The sequence below is a fragment of the Amphiura filiformis genome, chromosome 5, assembly GCF_039555335.1.
Source record: "Amphiura filiformis chromosome 5, Afil_fr2py, whole genome shotgun sequence".
NCBI classification, from domain to species: Eukaryota; Metazoa; Echinodermata; class Ophiuroidea; order Amphilepidida; family Amphiuridae; genus Amphiura; species Amphiura filiformis.
This window is the reverse complement of record NC_092632.1, coordinates 37,066,488-37,091,109: the sequence shown is the minus strand read 5'-3', so window position 1 is coordinate 37,091,109 and position 24,622 is coordinate 37,066,488. Positions and strand designations below refer to the sequence as shown.

At 35.2% G+C, this 24,622-nt stretch overlaps 1 protein-coding gene across 8 annotated transcripts in view; it reads right to left on the bottom strand.

Annotated features, from left to right (window-relative positions):
• Positions 1–24,622, bottom strand: part of LOC140153072 (uncharacterized) — a 100,652-nt gene that overhangs the window by 21,648 nt on the left and 54,382 nt on the right. For 5 of the 8 annotated variants that reach the window (XM_072175684.1, XM_072175685.1, XM_072175682.1 and 2 more), the window contains 3 exons: positions 20,503–20,668; positions 7,745–7,835; positions 2,732–2,760 (listed from right to left, as the gene is read on the bottom strand). In XM_072175684.1, the coding sequence (XP_072031785.1) occupies positions 2,732–2,760; positions 7,745–7,835; positions 20,503–20,668 (286 nt within the window). Of the gene's footprint in view, positions 1–2,731; positions 2,761–7,744; positions 7,836–9,783; positions 10,893–20,502; positions 20,669–24,622 lie in introns of those variants that run through there. The other 3 variants (XR_011859066.1, XM_072175678.1, XM_072175679.1) reach the window with 1 other exon arrangement.

The following is a 24,622-nucleotide window of genomic DNA, read 5'->3' as shown; positions in this document are numbered from 1 at the left end:
AGTGCATGGTTGATCAAGTTTTGTTAAATTATAGTAAATTGCTGTGCAAACCATTGACGAGAGTGCACTTATGCGATGCTGACAAGTTGGGAACTCGCAACAAATGTGCGACACATATATGACTGCAACGAGTAAAGCACACATACTAGGCGAGGTAGGTGCCTTATCAACTTCACAGAAGTATGCCTTCACCAAAGGTTTACAACAAAATATTAGAATTTCTTTATAAAAGATTGTACTCATAGGCTCAAATTTAAAAGTAAACACTACACATTTAAGCGTCATGTTGCAAATTGCGAGACTAGATGTGCAGTGACAGATTTGAGCCCTGAACAGAACACTCAATCAATTACTACAAATTTGATACTTCTTTACTCATAATTACTAACAATAAAGGTTACTTGTAACAGAAATGCTTTTGTTTTTATTAATTTCATATCCATAGATACGTGCAATGTACCTCAGCTGATATTGGCATTTACCCAAACATACTATTGTTAAAGCAAGCACCTTAATCTTGACTTTTAAAAAAGAGGTCACTGTTATCTCATTAAAAGATCGCAGCTAATTCCTTGCATTGCCTGGCTTCTTTCAAAACACTCATTTGCCTTGAGCGACTGATTGAAATCAGTTGTGTCTGTCTGCAAACCTTGCAGTAAACCATAATAATGATCTCACTTCCTTCTATCATCATTTGATATAGTGTAAATAGGGGCTGTCCAATGGTTGTTCCTTGTTAGCGTTTTAATCGCCTAACGTGTTATTACGAGAATGATGATAAATCTGGTGTGACAGCTCAACAATGATATGTGGCCATGCGTTTTGAACTCGCCACCCAAAAATGGTGGTTTTGTTACGCTTTTCCAAATCGAGACTCGTTCAAATTGTCATATCTCTGCTTAAACAAAAGGTATTGTAGTGTGTTTGGTGTCATTTTGTAGCTAAATGAGTGCCCTAGCAGACCTCCAAAGGAGAATTGCTTATCAGCTAAGATAGTGGAGTTATAGTTTTTTGAGTTTAGAATGGCCGAGGTGGTTGTTGAGGCGGTGGCGGTTGAGGCGGTGGCGGTATGTACAAAGTCTATGAGAAATATAGATTTTGTGTGCGCGTTGAATCAACTGATCATATCTTTACATCCATATGGGCTACAGGCATGGTTAAGAGCTCTTTTGAAAGATTATTAATTATGCTAATTGTTTTTAATCATTTTGAACTCTTTATGATTGGTTTAGTTTATAAAATACAAACTTTTACGTACAAAACTACCCGTTTTCATAGTAAACACTGTAGTAAGCAATGCGGATGTCTTCAAAATCTAAAAGTTGCTGTCAATATTTAATTACTTATCCTATCATAGTCAAAGTATACATTTTCTGAGAGGAAATTTGATGAGGAATCTAAATATGGACTTACTTTTTCTGTATGGGTTAGGGGTAAAATGTTGCAGTTCAAAATATGTTGAATTGTAAAAAAATTTGAACATATTTTGGGACACCCTGTATTCCAAGATTACCAAACAGCTGAGATTTTTTTTCTTCCCAAGTCAGTAGGCTCCCCTAACCTCTATCCAAATCAATGTTGTTTACTTTCAGTTTATGACTGCAAGTTAGTAATAAGCAATGCATTAAGGGACCCATTTTTTATTTGGAATTTTTTTATTCCACCCTGTATAACTTCAAGGTCACCCTGTACAATGAGTTGAAATGTGTATATTTGAATTGCTTATGCCTTCAGCTTTCCAAAAATGTATACTTTTGCTAGTTTAGGGTTGATAGTTGTGTAGATATTCCAATTTGAAACTTGATTGGTGTAAAAATTCATAATATTTGTGATGTAACGCTAAGGGTGGCGAGTTCAAAACACATGGCCATGTGATAGTAAACACATGTTAGGATTAGCAAAACCCACATCATATTTTCCATAATCTTGACTGAATTAAAGGCCGCTACAAATATCTGGAAAACACATTAAGTTGGGAGCTGTACAAAGTTTGGTGGTATAAAGGTGAACATTGACTTGATTATATTTTAAGCCTACTTAATTGGGTTGTCCTTAAAAGTTTGCCTGGTCAACTGGATCCCCCTTTAAGTAACTGACTGATTACACATCTCTGAATCAAGTTTTGATATTTATAGTTTGTTAGTTCTTCTGATACCTGAACCACAGTTAAGAACTAGTTAAACCATTTTTCAACCTGATGTGGCAGCGACGTCTGTGCATTTTTCAAATCGCTAGTGTTTGCGCACACACTTAAAGACACCACATAGATGCGCGAGCAAAACAGCTGCTACAACGTTGATGCCACTGCCACATCAGGATGTTTTCTAGTAACAACATTAAACTGCACCTCACAACAGGCTCAAAGAGAATAAAAAAACCAAAAGAGCTTAGATATTCCCATTGTTTCATTAAATGGGAGGAATCCTCCGCAGTACATCTGCAGTTGCACAATGGTCTATTATTAGAGTGCTCCATCTTCCAAACAAGGATTGTTTATGTTTACAATGCAGTCTTTCAGAAAAATTAGGAGGCAACCAGGGCTGATTGTCCAAATCGATTCTGATGGCATGGCGAGTGGTTCAATTGCCATTTGGCTCAACTATAGAAACATTGATCAGTGTACGACACATACATATTCGAGGAGAGGTTCATTTGGCTTAACTTTGGAAACTTTGATCAGTACAAGACACATAGAGACAAACAATAAACATCTTCTAATACCAATGCTTACCTGCACTTTGCTGCATGTGCCCGTCGTGTCTGTGAAAAAAGAAATAGATACAATATAATTATGCAATGGAATAAATAAAGTAAGACTTGTCATTTATGTAGTTCTTTATCCAAATCAAATCAAGTGGACTAGTGATAGAGGGAGATTATGAGACCAGAGTCCCTTTGTGTCTAGAAAAACAAAGCATATCAAGCCCAAAGTGACAAATTAGGGGGGGGGGGGGTATTGTTCACAATATTAATTTCAAATATTATGTTCATGTGTCACTGCAGTGACTGGCAATGGATAAAATATTTGAAACAATTAATTTGGCCAAAAATCTCTTCCAATTAAATATTAATGTTTATTTGTTTATCAAACCCAAAAGAATGAAATGCTGATTAGATTAAGGACAAAGTTATGGTTAGATTTAGGGTTTAAAAACACACATTGCAAAGGGCTATTCTTTGAGTCATTACATCATTTGTATTTTTTTACCCCTGACATACAAACACAGCATGTGGTGGTTTTGAAATACTACAGAAATGTGTATTTATAAGAAAACACAGAACAGGAACTTTCACCCTGTACATGTATCCTTTAAATAGGAAATATGGTTAACCTACAAACATGACCCTAAAACAAACAAACTAATTATAAGGATCAAAGTAATCAAATATTATGCAGGATATTCATAATGCTAATCAAGTTACATGATAAGAACTGTGTGTGACAAAGTTGGCACAAACTCCAAAAATTGGGAAGTTTACTAATAATGAAATCAAATTTATGATATATCAACTCACGATGATTCTAGGAATGAAACAGTTTAAAATTATATGATTGTTTATATAGACTTGAATGACTTATAGACTTGTGATACAAATCATCATTTGACTGAGCATATTATATTATACAAAATTTTGTTCCTACATAAGGCTAAAAAAAGTTGATTTAAGTTTTCCATCGGCCGCCTGTTCTTCATTTTTGGGCCCACACTTGAATTCATAATTGTGATTTTCCAAAAATAAAAATAAAAATTGGTCATTTGTGCACACACACACCCCCACACACAAAAAAGATGAATACCTGTGCAAATTTAGTGGAAAATCAAACATCCAAACATTGGCATCTTTGAGTGAGTGAGCGGTACATAAAAATGCATTTTACACTCACGTTGGTCATAAAATGAAAGTCGCAAAAATAATGAATAATGAAAAAGTTACCTCACTTGTTTTCAGAAATTATGTGATAGGAAACTCAAGATCGATTGTCAGTAGCCAAACTTGAAAAATAGTAGATGATTTCTTTGATTAACATTGAAATCATTTAATTGCCGGTCGTGTAATTAATTCCTGTTCTGTTTATTCTAAAGCGATGGTTTTTTTTTCAAATTTGGCAAAAAGGTCTTTAAACTTGTCCTTTGTTACTGTCTTGCAGACTAAATAATATAAAGTTTTAATGAAACATTTGTAGGCAGTATCAACCACACCCATCCCATAATATGCTTATCCTTAAATGCCTCTCATTCTAAAAATAACTGCAAAGATATGGCACAGTAATCATACCAGCGCCATGCTGGAATAACACTTGGCTTCACATCGGAAGTCAGCGCCTAGTCATTTCACTTTTTTCATGGATGCACCATCACTTTTACTAAAACCAATATTGACATTCCCTAAGATTTAAAACCTGATGTCCAAACTTAAATTTACTTTAGTAAAATCAGATTTGTGCCAAAGTAACCAAACTGACCCAAAGTATTTTTTCCAATTTCAGAAGAAAAACATTTTTCCTCCACCCAAATTTAATTTTTAAAATAAAAATAGAAAAAGATTATTTTTTATTTTTGTATTTGTTGTAAAATTCAATTATCAATATTCACATTTTGAATAACAAGTTATGTCACAAAGTACTAATTGTTGACCCCCCTGCCATTTTAAAACCAAATTATCATGGAACACGACAGTAATTTCTTTCATGTGAAACAGGTTTTTAGTACTATAAATAAAAATAAAAATATTTTGCCCTTCCATCTCAAGGTCCCAAATGCATATCTTTTAAAATTAACCTTTTATTTTTTGCCTAATAAACCTACCATTAATATAAAATATTATTTTGCCACATGTAATAAGATGGTATGGCCACCACTAGACATAGCATATATTTCAAGAATGTACAGAGGAAGATAATATTCCACTGGTTAGTTAACTGAGTATGTTTGTGTCTGCCACGGGCAGGCTCTTTGGAAATGTCACCAATGGATTGGCAATATACTTTGTTTTACTTACAGAGAGAAGCTAGGGTTACAAAACATGCCTTGATTCAAACTCTCTGAGGCACTTTAATTTGGGGTTCATCTGGGAGTACCGTACAAATGCTGAAGCAAATATAATATCTATTTCAAAACTGACAATTGTGTTACCTCCAGAAACTAACTGTCTAGTCAATGCAAAGTCATATTGGGTTATAGGCTTAGAGAGAAAACGCATTCTTGCATTTCTCACCATGAATCTCTCATTTTTACTGCTTTTCTCAGTTTCAAAAGATTTATTTCTACTAAGAAAAACTGTTTCTGTGCCGGACATAGGCAAATTTCGACAACCATTACAAGTGAATAAGCTTAAGTTTGACCCAATTTTCCAGCCTGAGTTTGCAAAAGCGGTCAATTATATGGTACATCCAAGTAACATTACACAAGTTACAAATTACAAATTGCCAAATTCCATTACAAAAAATTAGAATCTGCAGCGCTCTCCAAACTATGTGAATACTTTTCAGTGTATAGTGTACATCTGGGCCATGATTTAATCATGTTGTACTTTCAGCAATAGCATAGAACAGAATGTGAAATACGTGCCACATATACGCCCTAATGGATTAATGTGTAATTTGTAGAATCTGTCTCCCAATGATTGAAACACATACAATTATGACATTCAGTTTTTGTTGGGGCGATATACAGCTATGTGAAAACAGTTTTGGCATGTATGTTCAAAACAGAAAGCTATAAAAGTTGAGCAGGAATAAATTTAAGTCAAACAGTAAGAATTCAGCACTCTGATTAACCAATTAAACATGAATTAACCATTTCTGTACTGTATTACATGACACTAGTATGTGCAGATATTGAAGGAAGATTAAAGAAAACATGACATGATTGAAGCTAACATTGCATTCAAGTGAATGTGACGTGAGGAAGTGCGTTTTTTGTGGTCGGATTTGTGGGTTGAGCGGATGACATTGAGATTAAAGCTATACACTTTTGTGCTAAAAATTTGACATAATACACATTTTTTTTTAATTTCACTTAGTTTGTGTTGCCTGTATGGATCTAGTCTGTGCATGAGATCAATTTCAATTTTCTTATCTGTTTTTAATTTTTTTTTCAAGCTCAGGAGAATGCAAAATTATCTTATTCCAAAATATTTCTACCTTTAAGTATTATCGTTGAAAAAAATGTTCCATAAATTATCTTCATTAGGCAAATAGAATACTGAGAGTATGGTATGTTTTTGCGAGATATGGAATATTATTGATTATAATACAGTTTTGAGGTGAGAATATTTTCACTTCATGCTAGTTTCTCTTCTAAACCAGATGATAGTAAAGATAGTACCAGATGATACCTACATGTATACTGGATATATTATTGCTGGGTTTGACTGCTTTGTTGTACATGCGTGTGATGAAAAACAGACAAAACAACATATGAAATGTGTCACATTTTGACATAGTAAACAAATATGACATATGTCGCTGTTGACAGAGTAAACAATAATTATCATATAACTACCATAATAAAAAGATAAAATGTTTCTTGTACATTTAAGTAGGTATCAGTTCCTTTTTCAATGATAAGATTCCCACATCATAAGTTAATTTCAACAAATCTTCCCAACATTTCTATATTCAAGGAGAATGTGCAACTTGTAGGTCAGTAAGTAATATATATTGGGCTATTCCATTTAAAATCCACATTCCCCCTGTGGAAAATTTTGGAAATATCTTCCACAGGGAGAGTATGAATTTCAAGTGCAATTAACACATTAGCAGCTTTATTTGAAACTCAATCTCCCTCAGTGGAAGATTCAGATGGAATCTTTTTCAGAGGGTGTATGAAATTCAAATGGAGCTGCCCAATGTGCTCATTCCATTTGGAATTCATACTCCCCCTGTGGCAGATATTTCCAAAATCTTCCACAGGGGTAGTGTGGAATTTCAATGGAATAGCTTATAGCTATAAACCCTGGTAACGAAAGGCAAAGGCTATATTGCCATCTCATCACAGCTCATAACATCAGTATGACAAACACTTTACAGTAAATTTCCTGTAATTTGTAAGTAAAATGTGTAAGAATTTCAGTTGATAGATGAGATCAAGAACCAATTACCATGGTTACTTGTCTTAATAACTTGACTAATCCTACTAATTTTGTTCAAATCTTAGGTGTCTGGAAAGTGTGTGGCCCAGGAGCCCACTCAGGATATGTTAAAAACGCATGACAAACAATGAGTTTAAAAGATGCATATTGTTATGATTGGGCAAATAATGGTTGGGAAAAAGTGATTTTAAGGCAAAGGTAGCTTTTCTGATCAAGCTTAATTTAATTAGTGCCTTTTCCAAAAAAAATAATAATGAGGGGGGGGGGAATTTGGTAAGCTTTTCTTGTTTTAGGGGGAATTACTATTCATGAATATGTTGTTTTTTCTGATTTAAGGGTGCAATTTTTGTTTAACTTTGCATCAAAATTGATTGTCACAAACTCATCTAACTAGAATTTACCTCAAGGACTGTTAAATATCAAAAATATAAATTTTTAATAATTTGCCATCAAATTTATATTATATCGCAAATTTAAAAAAAATCATTTGATATCAGAAGGACATTCCTCGTATTCAGAATGCAATTCGGTGTGTCTGATGTGCTTGCTCTCAGGTCCCGCAAAAACTACTGTGTAAACGTTGCTATCCGATCCCTTAAAAGCAAGCTTGTTTTTGTTTATACATTTAACTACCTAATAGTATACACACCTTAGTCTTGGATCATCAGCTGGTCCATTTTGATGATTTACTTGATGTACAGGAGGCTGTGGAGGTGTTGGAGGGGATGGACGTGGTGGAGCTAGAAACAGATAAAACAAGAGACAGATAAAATATCATCATTAATCAAGTAATAATTAAACCTGCAAAAACACACCGATCATGTTTTCTCCTGCAAAGTAGTAAAATAAATTTGAGACACAGCAATTACAAACCAGAGAGGTAAGTTACAAATCCAACTGCAATTTATACATCAACCCCAGAATATAGTTGAAAACAGACTTTAAGTTAAGTTTCTACTACTGTATATAACAACTCTGTCATAAAAATACACAACAACTCTGCCGAAAGAATGAGTCCCACATTACAATCAGAAGGTGACTAAATATCAAGAAATACAAAATCAAATTAAACCATACTGTCATCTTGATACATGTTTTGTCAGTATATAAGTGCACTTAAAATACAGAATATTTTCATCAACTTACTCGCAATCATCTTTCTTCCTTGACACTCAGCTTACTACTAATTGTATCAAATGATCTCTTATGAGGCTTTTGCATCGGAATAATTACTTATGAGGCTTTTGCATCTATTGACTTTATTTCTATTATTTCAATTGCTACTATTTTCTCAGTGTGGCTGAAACAAATACCAAAACTAAAGGGTGGTCAGCTTATCCACTTTAGCTTTGCACTATTTCATGACTATGGACAAAACATATTAAAATATTTGTGTGCAGACTGTCTCAAATTTACAAGTTACAGCAATGGGTTTTGTGAAGTTCAAGTTGTCAGAAAGATATTGCTCAATGAATTGTTGATGATCAAATAAATTGTTTAAAATAACATGGGGACTGAATAATACTATCAACTTGGTAACAGCCTCTGTTAAACTATAAATAAAATGTGATTTTAAGTTGTTTGATGGAAATTGTTAATCTCTTTCAAACTGATATTCAAAGATTTGGAAACCTGATCATATTTCGGGATCATATTTCTCCATACATGAATAATGGTAAAGAAAGGGAATCTAAATATGTTAATGTCTTGTGCTTAATTTGCCCCCCCCCCCCCAATGCTTAGCACCCCAATCACTAAGTCTTGTATTCCTGTCTATAGTTTTTAATTCACCCTGAAATACAATTACATGTACTTGTTATGTGCATTCATTGTTGTTTCACCTGTTATTTAATGGTTCTGTAATATCATTTCCTGGTTCAATATACTCATCTTAAAGTCACAGTTCAAACCAGCTTGAAAGCAAAGGTACATATAGGTGTACAGTTTACACATACACAGTGAACTTTTTAATAGGGTCATTCGACAAAAGAGAAAACTGATCAAACTCAGTAAATAGATTTTGGATAAAGTTGTATTGTGGAGAACACTTCATTTGATTTAATAACTGAAACCTAAGGTTAAAATGGTACTATTTATTTATATATTAGCTGATTACTCTGGACAATAACATACATTGGCTTTCAGTGTAGGTACTAAGATGTGTTGTTATTTACTCTACTGTTAAAAAGTAACTTGGGATTTAAAAAAAGAAAACGGTATTAGTATTCTCACTGAATCTAACTAGGAGTCAAACACACTCCAAAGGTACAACCTTTTTAAGGATCCTAAACCAACTGTGATAATATTTTATAAGTTTTGCCGTCATGCAATTATTAGGAAACAGGAAAAGTGATCCCACTTGGGAATTGAACCCAGGATCTCAGGTTTACGAGACCTGTGCCTTAATCACTTGGTAATGGGAGCTTCATGATTAGTGTAAGCTGTACCTTAAGTTCGTTAACCTGGGGTGCTGGGTTCAATTCCCGGGCAAGATCACTTTTCCTGTTTCCTTATTTAACAATTGCTCAACGGCGGAACTTGTAAAAGATTATCATAACTTGCTTACTCCTGTCGAAAAAACCAACCAGTTTTTCATCCTTAAACCATTTTATGTAATGAACTAGTTGAAATAGTTAATAGACAAAATCAAATCAGCCTTAATACTAAGCACACACACCAAAGTACTACCTTCTGTATCATCCTGCATATCCTCCTCAACCACAACATCCTGCTCATCTGCATCACAGCTAGCAGGAGCTGGAGGTTCTTCAATCTGTTCTTCCATAAAAGGTTCTACTCCATCTCCAACCTTAGTATGATCATCTGCATCTAGATCTGAGTAAGCAGGAGCTGGAGGTTCTTCATTCTGTTCTTCCGTAAAAGGTTCTTCTACATCTTCCACCTTAGTATCCTCAAAAGGAGGAGGAGTAGGAGGAGGAGACGGTAGTGGGACATCAGCTTCCTCTGTCTGGATGTTGACATTGTTCCAGTCTTCCTCTGGAATATCCTGTTCTGGGTTTGCATTTGCATCTAATCCATCACAAGGTACTGGTGAGGGTGAGCTTGTCTTCTCATCACACTGCTCAGTAGGATCCACACCATTTGCATCAATTTGCTGTGAAGATTGACTATTGTCTTCATCCATACTACAGTTACTACCCTGTGAGGCATCAATAGGTTTATTGTCATCTACATCATCTGGTTTTGATAACCCATTGTTTTCATCAACAACAACATCATCATCTTGATTATGTTCATCTGGATTGCAAGTATCTTTGGAAGTAATCTCTACGCTACTATCACACACAATATCATCAGAAGTACTGATATTTTCTTTGGAATCATCATCATCTTTGGCCTTAGGTGTTTGATTTGCAGGTTGCCATGTGAAGGTAGTCTTCTTCTTGGGAGCAGCTTTTGCTACCTCCTTCACAGCTTTTGGTGTCTCCTTTTCCTTCTTATCACTGTTGCTAGTTGCCGTTGGGATACTTCTTTTCCGTAAACTTCCCCCAAATGCTGCAAAAGCTTGTGAAGGGGTGCAACATTGTTCTTTTTCAGCTTCTCCGTCCCCTTCCATGTTGTCTTTGAGTCGTTGTCTCGCGAAATGGTCCCTTACGATGCAGTCGTTATTCTTTCCACTGTTACCAAACTTCCATGCAACATTACCACTGCACTTCCCGGCATAGTACAAATCCCTACACTGAAACACTTCCAGAGTCGTGCGCTCAATTAATCCCCCAAGCTTTATCTGTCACGACCTTTGCGGTTGAAATTATCTCTTTTTATGTCTTGGGGCAGTTCACCTCTTGTGTGCTATCATCCAACTTGAGTGAATCCATCACCGTCATACCAGTTATATAGTTTCACCACATTGCGGTGCCTACATCATCTTCTAAAAACATCCCAGATACAAATATACAGTGATGTCATACAGCTGGAATTTGACTGGCTGGTCGATGGATGGACGGGAACAACCGAACTGCTCCGACCATCGCTGACAGCATTCACAAGATTGCTACCATACCAACCGAGTCAGGCTGGTTTCCAGAATCCTCTTGCTAGACTGACCCCCTGCTTCTTTTATAACACTTTCAACACTGCTAACTTTCAAACGTACCAAGATTTGCTATATTTTGTGACATAAAATATAATTATGCTATACATTTAGGCTGCTACACTCATTAAAAAAGTCTATACTCATTTAAACTTTTGATATCAACTTTCAATTTAGTAGTAGCAAAAATTGAAAATGGGATAAAATGTTTCTGACCATACTCGTGATGTCATCGGATGTAGTTTTACTCCCATATGTTGTGGGTTAAACCAAGCATGTAATTCATCAATGATGGGATGCAATCCCCTTGAATTATCCCTGTAACAAGATAGCTAATTAGGCTTATTTATGAAGCAAGATATTTTTACTGCTTTAAGGTAACCGACTGATGAACTTCACTGATAAACTTGGAAAGTTGTAAATCTACCATATGTGCCATTAGACAGTCTTCATGAACTATTTATGATTGACAGATACTAAGCCAAGAATCAATGACTAAATTGAAGCTATTTAAAATAAATCTCTATCGCGGACATCGTCGGATAACATTCTGGGAAATACACATCTTTCAATTACAATGACTAGTAACAATATCAATGGGGCATATGATTAAGAAGTTTGATCACTTGAATCATCGTGGATGTCACTGTGTTGTTATGACAACCAAATGCTTACATATGTTGCCTCTGTATCTCCTAGATAGTTTCAATTCGGTGACATTTCATTCTTTCTTTTTAAAAATGATATTGTAATATAATTTTAAGTGCCCAATTATGTGACTTATATCACTTTGATTTAATAGTCTTCATTTGCAACTTAAGAAAATTAGTTATGAATGTTCATATTATTGCAGACATGTAGACTTCCTCACACTGAGCTGAAATGATAGTACAAATAACCATACTGGGACATGCAGCATACACAGACCACATATTCTGAACTTTTCCAACGCAAATATCTTGTTTGCGGTGGGAGGGTACAATTCTGGGGATTACAACGGGACTGTCATTTTCTTCATCAGGAGGGGTCATGAATATACTGGGGGTCATGTTTTGTATACCAAAACTAGGGGGACATAATTTTTGACACCAAAAATGGCGGAGTAGAATATTGGGCTTGTGACTCAAACTTTTTCAATCAAAAATGTATGCACAATATTTACATGATGTTGTTACAATCAAAATTTGTGTGTGCTATGCCCACATTTATTACTCTTTCCACCAAAAACATTTCTTGCATGATCCACATGCCTTGATTCCGACAAGGAATAATTAGTATCAAATCTATATGCACAGAAGGGGGTCATAAAACTTTTCAACCAGAGATGGGGGGGGGTCTTAAAAATCTAAGCCCATGTTAGGGGGTAAAAAAAATGACTCCAGTCACTGAAATGACCCACCCTTCCAAAGAAAATGGGAGCCCTAAGTGCTCCTTTAACTGATCAAATGTTGCACTAAGATGGGGTTGCACTCATGTGGCATACATTTTAGTATGGGTATTAATATACAATGTATTGCAGATGGTAAGTAGAAGATTGGTATTTAAAAGCAATGCTTGAGTAACACACACCTAAAAGATTAGTTTGCATCACATACATATAGCATCTATTGAGTAACATATATATCCTGTCTACAGTACGTTCAAGCAAGGTTGAGACTATGCCAATATTTTGAGAATCTTCAGTCAAAATGTACTCAATATTTCTGTCCATTATTAAAATTCAAACAAATGATCCTTGCATTAACTGGGACAAATGCTTGTTATGATGCTGTGATTCTGGCAGTGATGTATAAATTGTTAACTGTGCTTCACTTGAGTTTATTGGTACAGCTGATTGCTATCAACTGACAGGAATTCTCAAAGTGTGTACGTAAACTACGGGGGAGGTGAAGAAAAGGACTTTAGTATAAATTCTTGTTATTATTGTTTTTGTTTTCATTCAGGTTATAGTGTTAATTATTGTTATTAACGTTTTTGTTTTCATTCATGAACCTTCTGAAGTTGTAGTCAGCAGGGCGAAAACTGCAAATCGCTAACTATTTGGTGACCGGCAAGCTAGAGGTTTTTCTTGAAAATATCTAAAGATGGGGCTGATATAGTGGTTTGAGTGAGGGAATTCCATGCCCTTCCAGTTCTCGGGTGGTTTCTTCTCAAACCCGCACCAGAAGAAGTTTGAATATAGGCTTCTTTGTTGATTCCTACCAACTCATTTTGGATTTTGTAAAACATAGCTAAACGATTTCTCTCCTTTCTGACAGCTAGAGTGTCCCATCTGAGATCTTCCAGCATTTGAGTGACACTACTTTCTCTTTGGTAATCCCTCATGCAAAATCTTGCAGCTTTTCTCTGCACACTTTCTAGTGAAGGACACTTTGACTATTTAATTAATTGTTAGTCTAATGTGATGAGACAAAACTAGATAAAAGTAAGAAAATGCTACTGTTTACACCATAATCAATCAATAATACTAAATCTGTGAAATGATCAATCAGTGAAATAAATAAATATAATGAAATATAATGCCCTTAGATAAGTCAGCGTGTTAAGTATTTAAGTTTTGGTTGGTTTACTGGTTTGTTTGTTTTGGGAGGAGTTACTTTTTACTTATGTGTAAGACCCGGTCCACACCAGTGTGTTTTTTCCCGTCGATTACGATCGTGTCATAATCGTATTATGATATTAGTACAGTGTGTCCGCTCAATGTCGTTGGCATACTATAATCGTGTCATCATTTACAAATGATCAAAATTTCCATCATTGGGCCGGTTTGTAGCATGATCGTGTCGTAATTGCCTCTGAAAATTTTCACGAAAGGTAGGGACTAGAAAAGTTAGAAAAGAGCCTGGTTTTGCTTCCAAGTTATGAATTTACATGTTTTACAAACAAAAAAATATATGTTTCCAATTGCTAAAACTGGTGAAAACACTGATACTTTGAAAATAATGAATTATTTTGGCATTTTTGAAAATTTGACGTGGGTATTTTTGGTTTCCAAAAAGTGACGCGGGTGGGGGACGATAAACTCAGAATCAACTTTCATGCGCCTAACCAGAATTTATTATGACACAATGACGAGGCGCTGACCATGTGGATGCTCTCATCTTTCATTATCATAATCGTGTCATAATCCGGTAATTACAACACGATGATGAAAATATACTAGTGTGGACTGTGGGTCTTAGTCCTCCCCTTCCATTGAGCAGAGTCCAAATGCAGACTACACCAACAAAATGTCACTCTCTTCTCACAGATTGTACAAAGGCATGCTATTTTTGGAACATTACCTGTCATAGATTAATATCCCAGCAAACCAAGCACACTGGCACAGTATTAGTTGAGTGTGATTCCAATTGATAAAAATAAAACCACAAGATCAACTCCTGCCATCACCAGTAACAAATAAGAGTGAATCTTAAACTCTGATGACATCTATCCTTAAGGTATAAGTGTGGGTGCCTTGTGTTCTCGGGTTCCAAGTGAATTCCAGTATGTACATCTAAATCAAAGGTATAAATTCAGGCCTGGGAAAAATAGGCAATTTGGCTATCTCTTTGCCAGGGTTGTTTGGAGGGAAATTTTGCTTTTCTGGATAAAGAAATATATAAGAATTAGTGGGAAATCCTGCCAAATTGGAGGGAAATTTTATATCTCTCTTGCCAGGAAATTAAAACATATTTTTCAGGTCTGGGTATAAATGTATACATAGCATTTGCTTTTGAAGGATGTGGATATCATCACTGTAACTTTGAGTTATCAAAAAATTATTTTATCAAATTATTAAATAATTTTCATGATTAGTTTTCCCTACAGATTGTTGTAACTTGTAAATTAAAATTCCAAGAGTTTCCAATTGATATTAAAATGTTGGCTTTATATTCAGCATAATAACAGTCAATGTCAACAGCGCTATGAATACATGTACATGGAAATAAGGAAAATGAGAATTGCATCTTTAAAACAAAAGATTAAAATAAGAATGGGAAACTTGAAAATTACAAAAACATATCTTTTGAAAGGTCGTAAATTTTAAAGCTACTTGAAAATACATGTACATGTGTGCCGATATTATGAGCAATGCAGACCAAATGAGCAATGCAGACTCAAAAACATTGACTTTTGAAATACAATCAATTTTAAAACTACTAGAACTTATAAAATATATTGATACTGGTAAATATTACGAGCAATGCAGTCCCATAGCGACACTCCTTGCTTCAAAACCCAGCTGATACCAACCAAGCCGCAAGTCTAACCCATGACGCATGCCTGGAGGGCAAACAGCCATGACATTATCACAAGAAAATATGGCTGATAATTATTTATGATGACGACAGAGAAAGATGATCCTCACTTACCAAGAGAGATGCACACAGCTGATCTCCTCATGATGATTTAAAGTTTATTCAGTCAACTACCCATATACAAACACACATACACACAATATGGAATGGTAAAATTTGGAAAGCAATAACACATCAAAACTATTTGGTCCTATCTCCTCCACAAGTTATTCCTTAGCGTTGCATCTTGACAAATCGGGTGTATTTCCATCTGATGTCAACACAACACTAAGGGTAGGACAAGAGCATACTGCACATCATAGACCATGTGTTCTTGGTATTCCGCCGGTTTTCACCACTGGAATGCGATGGAGTGACAGGCATAGCCTGACGTCACTCTAGAACCCATCTTTGTGGTGGATCCTTTGGTTTTTGTTTAGTTTTTTCCTGCTTACTTTTTGGAAATGACCCGCTGACAGGCTTACCATTTCAACGATGTCCTAATTATAACATGACTTGTATCAAGCTGTATATATTAAAAATAACATATTTACCAAAAATGAGGTGGTACTATCTAAATATACTAAATCTAAGAAGGAACACAATGCAAGTGATATCACTGCTATATAATCTAATCTTCATCACTGCATATCATGTATAAAAACTTTTCCTATTGCCTTGGGACAACAAAAATAAGAGCATCTCCCATAAAAGGTTAATGATGAGGGATGTTGTAGGCAGATCTAGATAAGGGAGAACCTCAGGGAGGATCATCACTGTCAACAGATTTCTGGAGGTGTTGGGTTAGATGTACATGTACGGTCAGGTTCAAGTGTTATCATATATGAAGACAAATAACTATCATTTAATGTTGATTTTATAAATCCTGAATGACATAACTTCCTAGCCAAGAAGTAACAATTTGTTGACTCAAATCAATTTTCATTTGATCTTTGAACATTATTTTTTAGATGTGGCTCATGGTTTGAGTTTAAACTTCCAAACTTCTTCCCTGTCTTTTTAGCCTAATTGTATCAAAAGCTGAAAATCACAGAAAAATTGCAATTCTTAATCCTGTGATGTGACTAAATATTTTAATGTTGTTGAATAATATTAAATTACTACTACTTTTTTATATACAAATAAAAAAGATGTATTTCTGCATCAGAAAATATATACCAACACATTGATTTTACATAAATACCTACATGTATCATAGTTCAAATTTTACCTTTAAATTAAAGCACATTTGCATTCCATGTATCTTATCACGACCCTTTACATATCAACATAAGAGATAAGTATCTGTATGGTTTCAGTTTCCATCCAACTTCTTCCTTGTGTTTTTAGCCTAATCGTATCAAATGACTTTCAACTTTTAAAGACACTAAAACAAGTGATGTCAATATTATTGTTCAAAGTAAAATCAAATGTTTGTACCATGTTTTTCTGATACTGGATACATTGTAGGCTATCTATCCACCAGCTTGTTGGGGGGGGGGGGGTTATCCTATCATTCCTGGCCAAATTTACATGGAATTACAATAGTTTGCATTCGAATTCTGTCGGTCTAGCTTCTAGTCTTGGGCCCAAGCTTCATGTGGCTCACGGTTTGTAATGAACGACAGAAACCGGCTGTGAAAGAGACTAGTCACTCCAGACTGGAGTGGCTACATCGTCAATTTCGGAAAATATATAAAAAACAACACTCGACCATGGACTTTAATTGTCGGTTTGTCATTATATAAAACGATAAATCAAGTAAGTAACTTCCACTCTGAAAACTTAGAAACTTGTTTGATTCTACTGACTATTTACGATTGAAATTATACACAACACAAATGACAGAAATCATCAACAAAAAATCGAACCAAGGACTTGTTTTCACTCAAATTTGAGTCGCATCATCAACCGGAAGTAACGTGGCACGGACCGACAGAATACCACTAAGTTTGTACTCACAATTGCAAGAATTGCAATTTCAGTGTCATCCCCATATTACAATATACTCTTGAAGGCATACAGCCCCGGTATACATACAGCATGTCAAAGAAGACCAAGTCAGACTACTTAAAGAATATTACTGTTCCCTATTTTTTGCTATCCTAATGAAGCCTAATGTAAGCCAAATAAAAAAAGATGGTCTATTTATAAAATCATGTCATGAACTTGTGACATTCACAGCTGGTTATACCCCTAGCTTCAGATACCATATGCTCTGTGTAAGTAAGTTCTAAAATTGGGACTAGCCTACCACCCTCTGTTGCATATCTATTAATAACAAGTGTAAGACTGTGTATCAACATAGCTGCTTGACTAATAGTCGAAAGGTCCCCAATTTTGACCATATTGCTGTTACGGACCGTATAATTTTAGCCCGATATGTGGTGCTGACAGAGTCGGTTAATATTGTGGGATAGAATTGGTTTACTACCATTGCTTACGACTGGCTCAATTCCTTCTATCGTGACATCCTTGAATAGCGAGTGCAAAGTGTGACAAGCTACCATCAAGCACGTCAGCCCAAATTATAGACTTGAGTGTCAGAGAGGGTTGGTCAGGCGGCAGTAAGCCAGTGTTAGATTAGATGAAGTAAAACATTTTGAACAGATCTGAACTTGGTTAGAATATTAACGTATACATAGTCACTCCATATTGTATACACAGCTGATGCTTTGTGGCCCTAAAGCTTGTTCCATCTACCTACAGCCTACACCTCATGTTAAACATTACATGTACAAAAACTATGATCAGCAAATATATCAAAGGATAGTGATTTTATGGAGGAATGTTAAAAAGGACGCAAAAAGACAAGGAGTCGACAATTGCATGCAGTAATTACATGAAATACTTCACTATCAACCTATCTACAACAGCAATCTCATATTCGTATATCACAAGTTTCAAAGGCCTGCATTTAAAAAATTGCTTGCTCTGTTTATCTTTGCTACCCTCACATAACTGAACCTAGTGATGTATAGAGTAATGTTTCAGGTGAATGCACCATGCTCACAGTATGTGACCAGAATAGAAATGGTGCAAAAAATCTATACCATTGTCAATCCACAATTGTCACACGTGACTTGATATCATGATCGATGACTTCAGGTCAATTAAGTGAATCGTGAAAAATGTTTCCAAAAATAAATTCACCGTCAGCAAAAAGTGTAACATCTAATTGTTTACACAGACATCTTGGATGTGTTAGTCTATCAGCAAACCATTACACCACAGCCTGTCAACAGATCAACAACTTTCCTAATTGCTACAAAGCGGCTCAAACGTAAGTGACAACTGGGTTGTTACTCATCGCTACTTACTTCATTTTTTTTTTTCAATTTTGTTCTGAAAAAATATAAATCAGTACACTGGTTAATGCAAGATTAATAACTACTTTTATTTACACACCACAAAATAATTACTATGGACTATTAACTTCATAACATGAATTTCTCCTCTATTAAAATAAAAGAATAATATTCCAACGATCACCACTATCTTTAATTTACGTCACCTAACAAAAGTTCTTATTTGTTGAACAGGGTCTGTCCAGCTTCATAACTGTCCCATATGCACTGATCACTAGGAAAAACAAACCTTGACGATGACCTGACATGGACTCAACCATTCGTTCTGCTAGGGGTAAACTTTGATTAATCAAAGTTAAAAAGTTGATCTGGGCTCTGCACTGGCTCGGTCTTAGTTACTTCATTGTTTGATGTGTAATTGTAAAACACCAGGTAGGATAAACTGCTTTGTTTGTCCCTCTCCTTATGATAATAATACAGTCTCCTCTGGTATCAGTAAATTGATGCCAATGTGCGTGTTTGCTCTGGTCGTAATGCGTAACTATAGAAGCTATGTTGTATTCGATAACAATCTAGTTTCCTTCAAACCAATGTAATTCTGTATCTCATCTGAAATGCAGACTCATTCCTACCTTACATTAACGTATTTACACACCACAGGCTACTTTTGGCACTATTGTACAAATGTGCAGCCTAACATGTACTCTGCAAAGAAGGAAACTAGTTGTGTACTTGGGCGAGCACATCAAGTACAATCCGGGCTAGGTGACACTTGCATTTCAACATGTATATCATCCACACACACACACACACGTTTTCAAAAATACTCTCAACAAGTAATTTCCTCATGCGTTAAACAACTCCTTACTAATAATGACCTGAATATATAATCGTGTGTGTTTTTTTTCAAACCGTATCAAAGTAATTGCTATATCCAGCAATTGTACAATGTAAATCCCCGTTAAAATATACCTCCCTATTTTGGAGTTTTGGCTGTTTGGTATACTAAACGCACCTTGCATGACCATAAAACATTTACAACTGTTCCTTTTGTGTCTATTGGATGATATACAGGTTGAAATACAAATGACCCCTCCCCCTTGAGTACAATTCTATATCCAGCTTCAAGTAATATGAAATGTAACGTAATGCTGTTCTGCTGCCTGTGAAACGAAGTGCATTCATATTACCCTAGGAGTGGTGTTACCAACGAGGTAGGACCACAGAGTACCAACTTTGCCATGTTTGTGTGTTGCTCCTGGAGAGCGAAATAGTCTCTGGATTATTTTGCTATGCACCCGGCAAACTTTTCATTTGAAGTGTGTGGTTGTTTGCATTCTGCAAGTAAACGTGTGGTGCCAAAAAACTGGAGCTAAGATGAGCAAACTTTTGTAATGTGGCAATGCTTATATTTACATTTGCCAATTATCATTCCATTTTGGGGTTTCGCCAATAAATGTCAGAGTAGAATTGCATGCATTTGCCTTTCATGAGCAACAAACCAAAATGTCAGATTTACAATAGCTACACACAGAACATTTTATGAGTTAGTACTCTTTGAGTATAATCTCTGTGGTAGATTTACCATAGCATTATACCCAGGTCAATTTTGAGTCTGTACTCTTTGGGTATAATCTCTGTGGTAGATTTACCATAGCATTACACACTGGATAATTTTGAGTCTGTACTCCTTGGTCTAATCTCTTTGGGAGTTACAGATACTTTTAAAGCCAGATAGAGTATAGCAGTGGTATTTATTGTTTACCTTGTAGTGCATCTAATGAGTCCATCATAGAACTGGCAAATTTGTCTGCATCCTCAGCACTCTGGAAGTTAAGGCCATAAACTTGTCTGCTATCTCGCCATTGATGGAAGGTTGCCGTGGCTTGGTTATATTTGAGACCTTTTAATATGGCACAATTTATTACAACCTAATACAGGAGAAAACAAAAGAAACCATCCAAGTTACAATATTTTGTTTAAAACCATATTACAACATTTGTTGAGGAGGACACCCTCAATGTTTCAAAATTCTGTTTTTACATGACTGATAATGTAACTTCATTAAACTAACATACCCTGCAAAAATCAAGACTTGAGGTGCTGTAGTTTTGTCAAAATCCAAAATGTTGAATCAAGCACAGGAACCGTCGTTTAACACTGTACGTACATGGCATGTGGGAGTCATACACACATCAAAGGATCGTGCCACAACACAACAGACGAAGTGACACGCATTGTCAATATCGGCGCTGGTAGTAAATTTCAATTTTATTTTATTTACCTTAGTTGTTTGGCTCAAAATTAAAAGGGGACATATATCTGACAGTAAAAGCTAACATTTAATGGAAAATAAATATTAATCTATTTTTTTATGGAAATGTTATGGCTTTAAATTATGTTCCAGATATAGTTTACGTAAGTTTAATTTATAGATAGCTCTCTGTGTGGAATTGCAAACAATATAATACATGATTAATTTGCATATGTGACATACAACTCATCTGTTTGATTTGATCCTAATTTTGACAGCAGTCAACCAGTCATGAAATTCTAGGTTTATTACAGTGCATACACTGAACTTCTAGGTTTATTAGAGTGCATGCCCTGAATCACTCAGAATGTTGGTTAATGGCGTGAAGATAATTTTGTATGTGGATTAGATGATAGAAAGCTGATACATTAATGTCTGCATGGCTCATATCCTTACAAATGCACTATCCAGGGCCTTGGGCCTGGGTATTTTTCCTTACGTCAGCCCAAATCAAACCCCTCTGATTTCCCGCAATGACCTCAAAACAGATAGCATGCAGTTATTATTATCTAAGTAAAAATGACATTAGTTGAAATCAAAAATTACTGGAATAAATTTGAAAAATGTCTGGCTTCATTTCCTACAAATTTATTCACTTTTATCAATGTTTTTATTTTTCCACGTGCAATTGTGCATTTATCAAATGTATGTTCTTGTATCAAAACATTCAGGTGATTTAGCCACACATTTTGTAAGTGTATTTGTACATAGTGGTTAAAATTTTAATGTAATATTTTAACTTGTAATACATAAACCTTTGTGTTATGTGTTTCATTAGGCACTTCGTTTCCAAAATAAGTTGTATCCTGGTCATGAAAAAGACCAATTCTTTTTCCCGTTCTACACATACACAACATCAGAAACGTGTAGCGAAATCGCGCAATTACTAGATTCTACCAAGTCATTGTCTTCATTGATTTTTTTTATCAAAATATTTTATTTCTGGAAACCCAAGTTTAATGTCTTATGACTTATCATCTCCAGCTACTTTTGCCCATCTTATTCCTCTCAGATTTCCTCAGAAATCAATTTCATGTCCATCTTCACGTCGACCCGGTTGCACCGATGACAAGATAGCTTGCCACCGAGACAGGTGTCTATTAATACCAACAAATACTGATGGATCTCCCAACGGAAATTATGATTAAAATCACCACTGTGTGGAGATATGCTAAAAACTATGTGCATGTTCTCTTGATGAAATGTGAGGTTTCTGTGCTATTCAATAAACACGACTCAGACTTGTGACGTCATGGGATATTACATGATCTAATTATAGCAGGCATTTTAATTTCATTCCATGAACTCATCGGAATGATCTGATTTATAAAATAAAATTAATTTCCAGCATCAATCAATCAAGACATGAATGGAACACTGTACTTCAGCAACATTGTCGTATGGCATTTTTTAATCAAGGAAATTTGGGCTATTCCATTTAAAATCCACACAACCTTGTGGAAGATTTTAGAAATATCTTCCACAGGGGGAGTATGACTTTCAAATGGAATGAACACATTAGGCAGCTCCATTTGAATTTCATTCACCCACTGAGAAAGATTCAACCTGAATCTTCCACAGAGAGAGGGCGAGTTTCAAATGAAGCTGCCTAATGTGTTCATTCGATTTGAAATTCATACTCCCCCTGTGGAAGATATTTCCAAAATCTTCCACAGGGGTAGTGTGGATTTTAAATGGAATAGCCAAATGAGGATCTGGCATAACATTTCATTTTGTATGGTTTCACTAATATTCAATCATCTTTTATTATCTAATACTCAGCCCAATTAAGACGAAATACCTGACTGAAGCATTTTATGCCGTCAACGTTATTTCATTTTTTTTTAACCAAGTGAAAATCAGATCATATTACAGATTTTTGTAAGCTGGTAACATGAAATGTAAATCCAAAAAATATAATTTTCCATACCCCAAACATGGTTTTTCTAATCAATTCCTAAAATTACCCCCAACACTATAAAATCCTAGTAGTAGCCACTTATTACTTGCTAGTAGGGCACAAATTTATTTTTTGTTTCGTTTCTGGGACAGTTAAACAATGTTCCCTTTTTGGGGGCATTTGAACAATTATTTCACTATACTGCATTCCCTGCTTTATTTACTCATTGTCAATTATATGCTTTGTGAATCAACAATGCTTGGAGCACACATAACTGTGTTGATGCTAAATTTCAATGACCTTCCGACACAACTTAATATGTATGGTAGGCCTATAATACTAGTCCTGTGTAATTCTGGTACATGCCAGAATGCAAGTATACAATTAAGCCAAAACTTTTAATTAAAAAGCTTCAATTTTTACAAATTTATACTGCAGACTAAAGCTTTGAGCAATATTAAACTAAAGCATTTCAGTATTGTCCCCTGGCAGAAGTACTGCTGATATTAAATTTTCGTGATGACATATCATTAAAAATTAAACTCCTGACATCAATATCAACATCATCTCACATCGTCACTGTTGATATTAACTTCTGTGATGGAAAGCGCAATATTTACTCATCTTCTTCAACAACTTGCTGTGGGAGCAGTGTTTATTTGATTTATTTTCCTTTTGGGAAATGTGCACGATGTATCAATAAACCAAGAAAGTGAATCGACAAGTTTGTCAACAACATTCATCTTGACAACAGCTCTACATGTACTACTAATGCTATGAATATAACATGTTTTTAGGCATGTTTTACTTGTAGTGGTGCAATCAGGTTGAACACAATTAGGGTGTAATATTTCCAACTCAATCCAAAATTCATACTAATGATACTTATATTTCACTCAGATTAAGGTTACCACTTACAAGTCATTTACCAATAATACCATTAAGGAATCGGATAGCACAGTATTTTTTGTGGGACCTGAGAGCACATCAGGCACACCAAATTGCATTCTGAATATGAGGAGTGTCCTTCTGATATCAAATAATTTTGATTCTTTGAAATTTGCGATATGATACAAATTTTATGGCAAATTATTAAAAATTGATAATTTTGATATTTCAGACATTTAACAATCCTCAAAGTAAACTATACAAATCTTAATATGTACCTGAAGTGTTTGTAGCTGATATAGCTGGGAGCAAAAGCTGTCCATCATTTGAAAATTTTAGCCTTTCGTATTGAAGATCCTCCCAGCTATATACACTTTAAGTACATATCATTTATAAAGTTTACTTCAAGGACTGTAAAATGTCAAAAATATCAATTTCTAATAATTTGCCATAAAATTTGTATTATATCGCGCATTTCAAAAAAATCAAAACCTTGCATTCAGAATGCACTTTCATGTGTCTAAAAAGACTGCAAACATTGCTATCCGATCCCTTAAGGAAGCCACTTCTAAGTCATTCACCAATAACACCATTAACCCTATAGGTTTTCACATGCAAGAGGAAACAGTTTCACAGTGTAGCCCAAAAGCCTTTACAAATGAAACCAAAATGATGTTATCTTTGATGTGCATATTGCTGCTACTCATGTTCGACCAGTTCAACATGGACAGTGCCGATTCCGGTGCTGATACGTGCACCGACAATGATGTAGTTTAGGTTTCT